Source organism: Muscardinus avellanarius (genome assembly GCF_963383645.1).
Source record: "Muscardinus avellanarius genome assembly, chromosome: 6".
Classification (NCBI taxonomy): domain Eukaryota; kingdom Metazoa; phylum Chordata; class Mammalia; order Rodentia; family Gliridae; genus Muscardinus; species Muscardinus avellanarius.
Window position 1 is genome coordinate 96796712 of NC_137791.1, and position 14043 is coordinate 96810754.

The 14043-nt window shown below is 42.7% G+C and overlaps 1 protein-coding gene across 2 annotated transcripts in view; it reads left to right on the forward strand.

The window, feature by feature from the left end:
• The window catches only part of SCFD2 (sec1 family domain containing 2), a gene marked incomplete at both ends in the record, with an annotated part of 435303 nt that overhangs the window by 388481 nt on the left and 32779 nt on the right, over positions 1 to 14043 (forward strand). For both annotated transcript variants that reach the window (XM_080698111.1, XM_080698112.1), the window contains one exon: positions 3876 to 4021. In XM_080698111.1, coding sequence (XP_080554237.1) covers positions 3876 to 4021 — 146 coding nt within the window. The remainder of the gene's footprint in view (positions 1 to 3875; positions 4022 to 14043) is intronic.

Sequence of the window (14043 nt, forward strand, 5' to 3'; positions counted from 1 at the left end):
CAGTGACAATGCATAAAATTATGCAAGTTGCTTATCTTTCTGACCCATGTTTTTAAAAAGTTTATGTGTATAAATTTCATTACAGGGTTTGGGCTGTAAATACCTCTTAAAGTAAAGATTAGTGAAATTATGAAAAATGCTTAAAGACCAATAAAAAAAGAATCTCCTTCTCCTGGTGTACCCAAAACATGTACATCCTTGAACACTTGCTTTGAGGATAACAGGCAAGTGGGAAAGGGTTAATGACTTGGACAAAGTTGCCTTAGTATGGTTAGCTTGAACAAAAAATATAATTTCAGGACAGTTTTACTTTATTTGTGAATTTGGGGCTTTTCGTTTTGACAGTTTTATTTTTCCATTGGGTTCATTTAAGTTCTATTTACCAGTAACCTATAAACACACCTGTCAAACAACCTGTTCCACAGTTTGTCTTCATTGTGCTTTTGTTTAACTTCAGTGAATAATCCATGAGTTACATAATATTTTCAGTACATAATATTTAGCCTAGTGCATTCTATTACACAGATTAATAGATAAATACCAAACTCCTCACTTTCCAAAAAATTAAAATGGACTATATGAAAACTTAGATACATTTATCGGCGCTATATAAAATGAATTACTTTTAATAAAAAAAAGTCAGTCAATTAGCTGGATTGTCTTTTAGACAAATTAAACAGTGTGCATAGAATTAGAATAGTAGTATTTTCTTGTTTCTGTGTCATTTTAAATTTGAAAACCTATACATAATTTTAAACTTCTAGATACATTTGCCATAATTTCTGGCATCTTACTTGGCTTGATCTATGAGTTTGAGGAGAGCAGCCTCATGAATAATGAGGCACAATGCCCTTCCAGGTCTCTTCCTGTCCATTACTGCCTGAAGCTCAAGTTACCATGTCTTAGCTAGAGCAGCAGGGTGAGGACCAGTGTGGGGTGGTCTACACCTCTGCATCTGCACTTCCTGGCTATGAACCTCTTTAGGAATCAGGAGGAAGTATACACACTTTCTCCTTCCCACCAAGCATGGCATCAAGTTCCAGGGCGTTCCCAGGAACACTGGAGTTCCCTCCAACAGCTCCCTCCTGGCCCCCATAGTTCTGTTGAACACAGGGAGGCTTCCTCTCTCTGGGCTTGACTTCTGCTATGGTTTGAATGTGGGTTGTCCTCAGAGGTTCGTGTGCTCCAAGGTCTCCAGGGTGCCGATGTAGGAGGTGATAGAACCTTAAATAAGAGGTGAGGCCTAGTGGATGGTGATTAGTCATTGTAGGTACTGCCCTAGGAAGGGACTCATGCTGGATTTGTAGAGAAAGAGATTTCTTAAAAGAGCAAATTGTTATAGAATGAAAAATACTGCCCACTCACAACCCTCTGGCTTCCTGTCTCACCATGCGATCGCTTCTCTCAAGCATGCCTCTGCCATAACGCCATGTGCCACATGGGGACATAGCCGGGGGCCCCTTACCAGAGGCTGAACAGGGGGTTCACCCAGTCTTGAATTATCAGCCTCTAAAACTATGAGCTATGTAAGCTATTTTTCCTTTATAAACCATCCAGTCTTGGGTATTTTGCTATAACTATGTTTTGTTTTTTTTTTTAATATCAGTGAACCAGACATTTCTGGAAACTAAGGAACAAAGATTAGCCAGAGAATTTTGCCCACCCTTTAAGAGTATTACATATAATGTCACACAATGATGATGAGTATAAATTCAGCTACTCAAATACTACCCCTCTGTGTCTAATGCATTTGGGTTCTTTTGAATGCTTCTATGTATCTCTTTCAGTTTAAGCTTTTTGATTCTCCCTTTCCTCTCTAAAAAGTTTATCTGATAATCAAAATCAACAAGTGCCTCCTTACTTCAAACCCACTATAACAGCTATAATCAAGAAAATAGATAATAATAAGTGTTGGTGAGGATGTGGAAAAATTGAAAGCCTCTTCGGCTGCTGGTGGAATGTAAGATTGTCTAGCTACTTTGAAAAACAGTCTGCAGTTGTCATAGGACCCAGCAATTTTACTTTTAATTACCTACCCAAGAGAAATGAAAATGTATGTTCACATGAAAACATGTACTTGCAAAACTAGCAGAATTATTCATAATAACTGAAAGGTAGAAACAACCCAAATGCCTATCAACTGGTGAATGGGTATGTAAAGTGTGCCTCCATTCAGTGAAATATTAATAGGCAATAAAAGGAAATGAAGTCCTGACACATGCTATAACTTGGATGAACCCTGAAAACATAGTAAATGCAAGAAGCTAATCACAAAATACCACTTTCCTATTTCTATGAAATATCCAGAAGCAGTGAATCCATGAAGTCAGGAAACAGATGGATGGTTGCCAGAGGTAGCACTAGGTGCATTGGGGGTTACTGGTGACAGAGATGGGTGTGTTGTTGTTGTTGTTGTTGTTGTTGTTGTTGTTGTTGTTGTGAAAAAAGATGTTCTAAAAAAGGTATGGTTATACAATTCTCTGGGTATTCTAAAAGTCCTTGGACTATATATTTTAAATGGAGAATTGAGTTATATCTCAATAAAGCTGCCACCAAACAAAAGAGAGAGAATGAGAACAAGCTCTGGGTCCCGCTGCCAGGGCTGAGTTGCTGTGGAAGCTTGGGAGTCCTGAGACAAGGCTTTGAGTGCAGATGCAGTATTTGAAAAGATATCCCCAATGCACACTGAGGAAGCAGGGAAGTGAGATGGGGAGGAAGGAAATCCAGTAAAGGGGCCATTGGTGAATGTGCTGCTGTTGTGGGTAGCTGGAGCTCAGCCCTGCTGAGGACCCTCGGAGAGGCTATGGAATCACAACTCAGAAGTATCCCCCCAAGGAATAAGAGAGTAGAGTAGTTTCCATGTGTATGGAATGCCCAGCACTCCCAGCCTGCCCCTGTGCAGGTCAGACCTGCCCCTGCAACCAGAGAAAGCCCCAAACTGGAAGAGGTGGAGGCCAAGACAGAGGCAGAGGGAGACAGGCAAGCATACAGGTGCTCAAGGTAGAAAGCAGTTAGGCCACCTAGGAACTGCTCACCAGACCCGCTGGGGACACGCCGATATGGGAAGGGCCTGGACAATGGCTGCTTCCAGGAGTGTTTCTTAACCTGCACCCCAGGTCCCTCATCCTTAAAATAGAAAAGACAATAGCCCTAGCTTCCCAAGTGTGATGTGAGAAGTCACGGCTTAGTATGCTTGATATATTTAAGAGAGGCAAGGATAGACATTTTCAATCTGTCTCTATTTTTAAGCTTCTACCCAATTCTTGATCATTTCTCTTCTGCATTGGCTTCTAACAAAATAGAGAGTAAGTACATCTAATGCAAAGTGAAAACAGAGTGGTTGCCAAGGGCAGCCTTTGTGCAAGGCCCCCTTGGTGTCTCCCAGCTCTGAATGCTGCCTGTTGGAATCTGCCATGTGCCTGTGAGCGCAGCAGACAGATGCCCTTCCCAGCCAGCTCTGCTAGCCCAGCATCCCTATCATCTTTTTTGCTCTCCTCATCCTACTTCATAAAAACTGTTGGTGGGATTCGAGCACGGGAGCGTCATCATAGCAATCTCTTATAGTTTCCTTCATGTCGCCTCGGATTTTCCAAAGCTGTGTTCTAAGGGCCGTAGCCCCTGGGAGCTTTCTTTCTATAACTCACGTAGTCCAGCAGCTGCGACCCAGGCAGTTCCGAGTACTGCTTCTGTCAAAGGCACTTATACTCAATATGCCATTGCTCAGGGATGACTGAAACAGCCCACTTGGTGAACAGCCAGGGGGGAAAATAGGATATAAAAAGTTCCCAACAGTGCTCCATCGAGCTCAAGCTGACATGAAGAAATCCTAATTTAAGAATTTGCTCACCTAAGAAAATATCCCTGGATCCTTTCAGGCTGTGACTCTTCAATGAACCTGGCGTTTCACAAATCCAAAGTTGCAGTGGACGAGCTCTTCAATTCTCTTCGGGACATCGCTGGAGCTCGGAGTCTCATGAAACAGTTTAAGTCTGTGCACGTCCCTGGAAATCATACCCACCAGGCAAGTGCATGCATTTTAAAGTGACTGTCTAATTGGCTGCACATTTAGGATCCAGAGACTACAAATATCAGGAAAATTTCCATTTAACTTCTCTGGGATAAGGGGTTCATTCTAGTTGAATTCTAAGTTCCCTCTTAGTTCAGAGTTCAGAGTTCCACTGAATCTGAAAGCCTCTCAATTCATTTGTGCCCTGGGCTTGACGCAGCATGATGAGTACTGGACTGGGCGTCATCCACTCCTTTAGATCTGTGAGTGTGTCACAGACTTATTCTATAGCCTTTGTCAAGTCCCTGGGCTTCTTGGAGACCAGTTATAGGCACCAGCTGAAGAACTGGACTGGCCTTAGATGATCGCCAAATTTCAGGTGTAAGCAGTTCCTAAACATTTTGAACAATCAGAATAATAAAAGTAATAATATATATAATATATTATTAATATATTAATAATACATTAATAAAATTCTTGCACTGCTCTCTAAGGAGAGTGAGAGACCCTAAGAAGAATGTTTTGACCATTGAGTATAAAGATCAAAATAATCTTGGGAATTCAAGATTAAAGGGTAAGTACTTTGTAAAACCCAGAGGGAGCGGATGCATAGAAAGAGCCAAAGGGAAGCTTAAGGAGTAAAGGAAGTCTGGACCCGTGGAGTATGGGGGTCTCTTGTTGAATAAGGCGAGAGACAGAACTAAGGTTTCTGGAGATCAAAGATGAGCTTCCAGGGGAGAAGAGATGTTTGTGATGGACGAGCTCACTAGGTATGACTAGGGAAGTCTTCTCCATCCCCCCGTGAAATCTTTAGTAAAACCTACTGCATTTAGGAGAGTTGAGTGTGCTATTTGTGGGGACAATGACATACTGAGGAGTTAGAATACTGGCTCTTTAAAGGTTGGAAGTGGGGTGTGTGGATGAGCTAATGTTCCTAGTATGGTCTACCAAAACCCCAAATCTTCCTCTGGCATTATAATACTAGCTGATACTTGCAGAGCACCTTTGCTCTTAGTTTTTCCTTTTATTTCCATAATAAGCAAATCAGAGAGGTATTATCCTAAGATCCAGGAAGGCCAAGACTTGGTACAGGCCTAAAATGACCAGGGGCAGGTGCTGGGTCTTTACAGCCAACATAAAACCTCCTGTTTCACTGTACCCTGTTCTCACAGAAGTTTGAGAAATACTCATTGATGGTTTTATGGTCATCTGAAACCACCTACCCAGATACCAGAGAAACTGGTACTTGACTTAGAAACTTAAATATTTTCATCCTGTTTTCAAAGATTAGAGAACACGAACACCACAAAATACAGATAAAATCACTCAGATCACTAATCATATGTCATGTTGTCATTTTTTTTTTTTTTTTTGCAGTACTGAGGATGGAACCCAGGGGCCTTCTACCTCTGAGCTACACCCTCAGCCCTATTTTTTATTTTGAAACAGGGTCTCACTGAGTTGCAAAGGGGCTCACTAAGTAACTGAGGCCATCCGAGAATCAGGATCATCCTGTCTCAGCCTCCTGAATGCTAGAATTACAGCATTTGCCACCACACCCGGCTTGTGGTGTCATTTTTAATAGCAATCTTAAAGACTGTAGTATGGAATAATTCTAAAAGAAATGATAGAATTGGTAATGCAGGATAATTTAGACCAAAGAATGTAAAAAACCAAAAGGCTGCTGTGGTTGGCAAAGAGAAAAAAGCCACTAACTTAATGAAGTCTTTTCATTTGATGATTATCATGGTGACTGATTTAGCCCAGTTCATTTAAATAAACATGCATTAGCTATCAGTCTTGAGCATGATTGGGACAGTAGTGAGATGCCTGAATCTCATCTCTCTGCTGCCAACACTGTCCTTCCTCTAGGCCTCAGAACCCTGGTCCATGATTATGACCTTTGGAGGCTGAAACAGGAGGATCAGAAATTCAAGGATAGCTTCAGCAATCATAGAGATTCTTATCAAACTAGTGAGACCCTGTTTCAAAATAAAAATAATAAAATAGGGCTGGGAGTATAGTTCAAAGGTAGTATGCCCCTGAGTTCAATCACCAGTACTACAAAAAAAAAAAAGAAAGAAGAGAGAGAGAGAGAGAGAGAGAAGAGAAGAGAAGAGAAGAGAAGAGAAGAGAAGAGAAGAGAAGAGGGGAAGGAAGGGGAGGGGAGGGGAGGGGAAGAGAGGGGAGGGGGAAAGAAATGGAAGGAAGAAGTTAGTTTTCCTTGTTACATCTATTTCTCCTTATAGAGAATCAGTAACATCAACACACTTTCCAAAGACCCTAAGTGTCTGTGAAAGGAAAGTGGGGGTGGAGGGAGCAATGTATATATGCTACAGGGATTAAATAAATAATGATATAAACAAAGCTGGACGTGGTAGCTGGACTTGTAATCCCAGCATTTGGGAAGTTGAGACCGAACAATCCCAGTTCGCAGACAGCCTCAGCTACTTAGCGAGGCCCTTCACAACTCAGTGAAACCCTGTTTCAAAATAAAAAGACTAAAAAATAGGACTGGGGTTGTAGCTCAGAGGTACAATGCCCCCGGGTTCTATCCCCAGTACCACACACACACAAAAATGATAATGATATAAACACATACTGAAATGTCACCCAGCCATAAAATGAACAGTTAAAGCCATGTGCACTGTACAGGGCTGTGTGAGAAACCGTGTCTCACAGAATTTGAGGAACTACAATCACAACAGAGGTCCACAACCCATCTGGTGAAGAAAAACGTGATAAATCAGTACCTAAAGCATTATTCCATTTGTGTGTGTGTTGTGTGTGTGTGTGTGTGTGTGTGTGTGTGTGTGTCTGTGTGTGGTACTGCGGGTGGAACACAGGAGCTTTTCTGCCTTTGGGCTATACTCCCAGACATATTTTATACTTTTTTCTGAAAACAGGGTCTCACTAAGTTGCTGAGAGACTCACTCAGTAGCTGAAGCTGGCTTTGAACCTGTGCGATCCTCCTGTCTCAGCCTCCCAAGCGCTGGGATTATCAGCGTGTGCCACCACGCCTAGCTCATTATTCCATTTTTGTAAAAATATAATAAAATATGCCAGGTGTGGTGATGTACATCTATAATTTCAGTACTTGGGAGACAGGAAGATTGTGGGTTTAAGGCCAGCCTCAGCAATTGAGTGAGACCCAGTTTCAAAGGAAAAATGTAAAATAAAATAAAGAGGGCTAGATACTCAAAGGTAGAATGCCCCTGGGTTCACTCCCCAGTATAAAATACACACACACACACACACACACACACACACGCACACGTATGTGTGTAATATAGGTTATATATAATGAAATAGAAAAGGTATATGTATTATGTTTAATAAGCCTTCAAAACCAGGAAATTTCATAATGGATACCTTGTAGGGATGGGAAGAGTGGGGTGGGTGGGAAGCTTCTTGCTTTATATTCACCTATTGAGAGCAAAACCTTTCGGACTCTAGACCATTTTTGCCTGTTTGAGATTTTCAAGTATTTTTAAATTAAAAAAACAATTAGTGCCAGGCGTGGTGGCGCACGCTTGTAATCCCCGCGCTTGGGAGGCAGAGACAGGAGGATCGCGCAGGTTCGAAGCCAGCCGCGCGCGCTGGCTTAGGAGACCCTGTTTCCAAATTTTTAAAAAAAATGTAAAAATAGGTCTGGGAGTGTAGCCCGGAGGTAGAAGGGCTTCCAGGAACCCCAGTACCACCACCAAAAAAAAAAAAAAAAAATTAGTTACAGGTGTAGACTCTGCGAGGACAAGGATGCTGACCTGTTCTGTTAACTGCCATCTTCTCAGTGTCTGAAGAGATGTTTTATACCTAGTGGCTACTTAGTAAATATTTGTTAAGCACATCTTTAGTGTAATGCATATCTTCACTACAGATCCTAGGATGAATTGGGATACAGAGTATGCATAAATGGGAAAGTACAGCTATAGACTGGAGGCATAGTCCATCTGTGTCTGGTTTTGAAGATAGGACTTGGCTGAGCAATTTTCTGTTCATCTTTCTCCCAGTTTCATCTTTGGCTGTGTGGCTCCAAGAGAAATTTGTGCTTTCTATCCAGCATCACGCTGTACTACATAGAATCTAACTGAGAGATCCTGGTCTGGCCCCTGCTCCTGTTCCAGGCCTGCTCTTGCTGTTCTCTGGGCTCCCTGCCTGGGTCTTGGGGCCCCTGCCACCCCAGCGTCCTCCCAGCACCCTCCCGTGCTCTGACCCACATATACTAACTCTCAGACCTACTCCTGACCCCACCTGCACAAGAGGTGCCTCTTATTTTCTCTTCATCCATTATCCTGTGAGGAAAATGTGCCAGTTAGGGTTCAGCTGCAGAAAGCAGACCCCACTCCAGCCATCTGATGGAGACTGTGATTTACTACAAGGAGTTATAAAACCTCTGGAAGAGCCGGGCAAGGGGCTCTGGACCACACCTGCACAGTGAGTCCAGAACATCATGTCTGCCATTCCAGGGGAGCCAGGACTCTGCCACCTTCAAGAGAAGGTGATGGGGACCAGGAGGCTGCTGAAGCTCTGGACTTGGAGAGTGTGCCACATAACTGGGGGCAGCCTCTGTGCTTGCTTGGCATGGATCTATAGGGACAGGCTCAGGGCTTGCCCCTCCTGGATGGTGGGCAGGTAGGTGGGTGGATGAATATAATCCAGAATGGCATTTCACATGTTCTTCATTTTTAGTGAGAAGGAGGTTAGCACATTTTAGACGTCAACAGCAGATTTTAGAGCCAGAGCATCTGGGTCTGTAGACCACCTATATCCCCTTTTAACTGAGTGATCACAGACAAATCACTTCACCTCTGTATCTGGCTCCTCCTTTGTAAGAAGGAGCGAAGGAGCTCAGAACAGTAGCTGTCTCCCAAAAAGGCTCTAATGATTTGGAAAGTTAACATATATACAACTCTCAGGAGGACATCTGATGCTTAAACAGCACTACCTGGGTGTTTGCAGTGATGACTGCAGAGCTGAAGAAGCCTTCTCTTTGTCCTTTTTTTTTTTTTTGCAGCATTCCATCTCTGTCAGGATGAGAGCTACACAGAAAGGGCAATCTTCCCAAGCTGACTATCCTCTCACTGCTGGGTATCCAAGAGGTTTAGTGCTGACATCCGCTTGTCTGAAAAAGCTGTTTGTGGGTGGACCCTGGTGACCAGAAGCCCAAGCCCTTGGTGCCCATCCAGCAGGTCCTCCAGCCCTCCATTTCTTCTCACACATGTCCCAGTTTGATGGGAGGTGTAGGTTCCTTCGCCAGCGCCATGGTGTTTGGTGTGCCACTGGTCCTCAGCTGCAGCATCAGGAGCATATTAGTGGATGTCTCCGGGCAAGGAACTCAGGAGGCCCTTCCAAGGGAATGTCGGATGGCTCTTGCATGACAGGCTTTTGTATAAGTCTCCAAGAGGGGAGCTGTGCTGGAGAAAACTGCACAGATGCGTGCTGCCTCTTGCCTCTGGCACACTGAATGAGAGCATATAGAGCCAGTGGAGCCCAAGGAGGCTTGATTCATCTTGTGCCCAGTGAACTATGGCTCTCCAAACAGTCTTCAGGCTCAGCACTGGCCACCAGCTGTTTCCATCCCAGGGTAATCTCTTCTTCCTCTCCTGACTTTATCTACCTAACATCAGTTCTGCTAAGTGGCCTTTTTGGAAGAGTCAGTGTGGGATAGGACTACACTAAAGGCCACAAGAATGTGGCACTGTCCTGACTACTCCTAACTGGCTGCGTAAGCTCAGGCACATGCTTTAATAGCCGTAGGCTTTGGTTTCCTTGTATTGAAGCTGAAGAGACTGTTCAAATTATGTAAAATAATGTGCTTTTTTGGGTAGAAGGATAAATAGATGAATAGATAGACAAAACTTTTTAAAATCTGCAAACAAAGAATTTTCTTTAAGAAGATAAAAGGAGAAAGAAATCAGTCATAGTATATCAAAAAATAAAAATAAATAAGCCGTGAGGAGTCAAAACCACAAGCAGTTTGGAACAGATGTTCTTCTGCATGGTCTTGGATTGAAACAAAATGAGTACCCTCTCCAAGCCTAGTCTTTATGAGACATTAGTGCTTAGGGTCAGCTGTATGGAAGAGGCAGGGGCAGGACTAAGTGCATCCTACTTCTCAGCAACACACCAACCAGCAAATGCGAGGTCAGTGGCCCACTTGATGGGATGGCACCATGGCAACAATTCAGGTTGTCTTGGAAACTGATATCTTGTGGCATCTTTAAAGTGCACCAAATTCTGGGAGATACTGGAGTTAGACTGTTATGTATAACACCAGAACGTCTTGTAGACCTAACCACACCTTATTTATCTCAACCACAGAATTACCCAGAGACATAGATATGTGAATGTTTTATTTTCTATATTTTGTTTGAATGTGGTGTTTTTTTAAAGTCTACTTTGTTCTTAAGAAGACATTACTTATTTAAAGAAGGAAAAGAAAATGGTTTCTGATATGAGTTTAATTTTATGATACTTTGACTCTTTCATCTGTAAAAGGGTGTCTCATTAGGCTCTACCAACCTTAGCCTCATGAGACCATCACACAAGGCCCCTGGTGATCCTCATGGGCCTGGGCACTTTTGTCTTGTGAACCCCTTGCTATATAAAAGTGAAAAATATTAAAATGCATGTGATACGATTATAATGGTATAAAAGCAAATCTATTACTATTTTATGTCAAACCATTACTTTGATCCCAGAAGTTCTTTTTTCTTTCTGATATAAACAAGGCATTTTCATAAGCCCTGAAAAGTAATGTGGGCCCATGATGCTATGTGTCTTGTGCCTAATAGATAAGTTGGCTCTGTGGTCACGACTCCACTCAACCCCAGCCTGCCTGGGACAGGAACAGAGCTTGCCATCAGGTACCAGGCATTTTTCTTCCCTGGAGTAGTCCTTCACTGTCCATGAAGCAGGCAACAGTCCATGCAGCTCTTAAGGAGCTATATGGCCTGGTCCTGGGGTAAAGCTCAGGAATGAAAGGACTAAGACACTGGGTGGTGCAGGAGTCCCCTGGCCTTAAACCCCACACCCTACAGGGGCTAATTGCTCAGCAGCAACTCCATGGGCACTGCTGCCATCACTCCTCCAAGGGACATGCCCAAGTATGATTCAAGTGCCGTCACTCTAAGAGAAGCCAGCTTTCCCTCAAATATTTGTAGTTCCCCAGTCTAATGTGATTTACCAAGCAGGGGTCGTTTTGGCCATAAGCACTCTTGCCTGGCTGAATAGTTTGACATTCTTTCTTTATCAGGTTTCCAGAGAAACAGAGCCAGAAAGTTAATCAGAGGTCAAATGCCTGGGCAGAAGGGGGAAACGGTCTAATAATCCTTTGCTCACACATGCCAGTTGTTAAGGAAAAGATTGCATTAATATTTCAAAGCAAACTTTACAGTGTGTCTGTGCAGAAACAATTCTATGTGTTTCCCAAGTTCCATTCCTGTCCTCCTGGGCACATGGTGAGGCCATATGTTTCAGATTCCCTTGCATATAAATGTGGATTTGTGACTAACTCTGGCCGAAGAACTATGGGTGGAGGTGACACGTTTTCAAGCCAGGTCCATAAAATCTCCCTGGAAATCCTCCATAGTCACTGTTTCTCTCTCACTCTCTGCCATCACCTGCTAATGAGGTACAGAGTCTTCAGGGTAGGGCCCCAGTGCCCTAGGGAAGGTGGTCCATTCATTGTGAGGAACCTGGGACTCCGAATGATCATGTAGAACACAGACTTCTCATTGCTACTCAGACTGGATGTGCTATAACCAAGAAATGAAAGATAAGAGAGGAAAGGAAAGAACAAAATTGTCTACATTTCTGACCCCCTTCAAAAAAAAAAGATGAAATGGAAGAAGGTATTTGATTAAGAAAATTAAATTACCATGGCTGACCCTCTTAATATTGAGGTAAACTACATGACACATCTCCCTTTGGTCTTTAACATGTAAAAAAAAAAACTTTGGGTAAAGTTTCAGAGAAATGACACCTGTCTTCATGTCATCTTCTGCACTGTCCTTAGCTCCTTGATAAACAGATGATTCGTGAGAGGCAAGATTCTCATCCGAGAAGCCACTGCCATGGCGGTTCATTCCCATCAAATTTCAGTGACAGTCAGGCATGATATTATATTCTTGTAATCCAGGTACTTGGGAGACTGAGACAGGAGGATCACAGGTTCATGCCAGCCTCAGCAACTTCTTAATGAGGCCCTCCACAGTTTAGTGAGAGCCTGTTTCCAAATAAAAAAGTAAAATATAATAGGGCTGAGAATGTAGCTCAGAGGTAGAATGCCTCTGAGTTCCATCCCCAGTACCACAAAATAATAATAACAATAATAATAATAATAATAATAATAATAATAATAAATTTCAGTGACATGATTTGTGGCATAAAACAATCCCAACTAAGCAGCTGAAAGGAAGGAGCCAGAGGTTCTCATTAAAACTCTAACTGGAAACATTTTAAATATATTTGCTAAGGCATAAGATAAATAGTGCTTTATACCTGAAAAAGTCTTTCCAAATTTGTGCTCATAAAATACACAATGTTGTATAGTCATTTTGTACTTACTTGTTTTAATAGAAAATGTAGTGTTTTCCCCTAAACATTACTTATGTGACAGAGCTATTGACTTCTCTTTAACAGTACTTCTATTATTTTTTTTTACTATAAGTGAAAAGAGAAAAAGCAAAAAGCTGAAATGGCTTAAACAAGAAAAGTAATTCATTGGAGCCTATGATGAAAGTCCAGAAAGTCAACCTCAACTAGGGCAGGCCACTGCCAGAGTGGTGGTGGGAGAAGCCACCCCAGGGAGAGGCTCCTGCTAGCACTTCCTGCCTTCCAAGCTCCCTCTAGCGCCCCCCATTTGCAGAGTCTAGCAGACCAGCTTAGCCAAGCACAAATGTGGTTTGCAAAGTCAAAGACCAGCATCATAGAATAGAGTCTAGAAAAGAGCTTCCAAAATTGTAGAGAGGATACAACCCCAAACTGTAAGAGATTAATATTGTCAGCGTATACCAGGCAATTAGTAAGAACATGCATGTCATTTTTCTGGATTATGTGATGTGTTTGTTATCTGTGACTTTTCCGTATTTTAAATTGTGATTTATTTCCTCATTCTAAATAAATGTTCACCAACGACCTTAAAATTAAATAAAAAATATTACCAACTTCCCCAATAGCATAGAGTGATCACAGAGTCTCAAGGATGAAGATGTCAAGGGAATGCGCTTGCAGATCTTTGCTTACACCCCAAAGGGAGCCCCGCTCAGTGGGTGTGCTTCCGGGGCTTCAGTTCCCAAAGCTGAGAGGAAGAGGTCCCAGCACACCTGCTTTCCCTATTCCTTCCAAACTCTCTCTTCTCTTTCCCCATCTGCCATGGGGGCTTTGGAGCCCCGAGAATGACCTTGTTACCTGGCGTACCATGCCTGGCACAGTGTTGTGCAGAGCAAGGTGTTTTAGCTTACAGAGCCATCTTTGTCCTGGATCTGAGCTCTCTCCTTAGAACTGCAACTCTTCCTTCTTATAAAAAGACAGCAGCCCTTCTAATTTTTTTGTGGGTTAGGGAATATATAGTCTGCTCTCTTAAATATGATAGCCCATGTGTATTCCTCTATAATTCTGCTTAAAGTTACTTTATATAACCAGTTTTTATATAGGCTAATAAAACAAATAGCTACAAGTTCCTGGAAGGAAGGAATGGCCTTTTATGTCTTTATATTCCCTTCATGCTTTATATCAGAATTCCACTCAGTTCAGTAACAGAGATCTAAAGAACCGCAGCCTAAACATGTGAAGTTTTATTTGTCCTGTGAAGTCAGTCCTCTCGTAGCCCGTCTATGTTCTGGTCATTGCACCTCTACAAACGGTCACTCACCAAGGCTTCGGCAGCCCCCTGCTCCACCACCTCTAAGGAGTAGCCGTCTGTCAAGGCGGCTGCAGGGGCTCCAGGCATCTCTTCCACATTCCTGGCAGCAGGAGAGAGAAGGGGGAGAAGAGCATATACATTCTTTTTCTTTTTTCTTTTTTCTTTTTTTTAT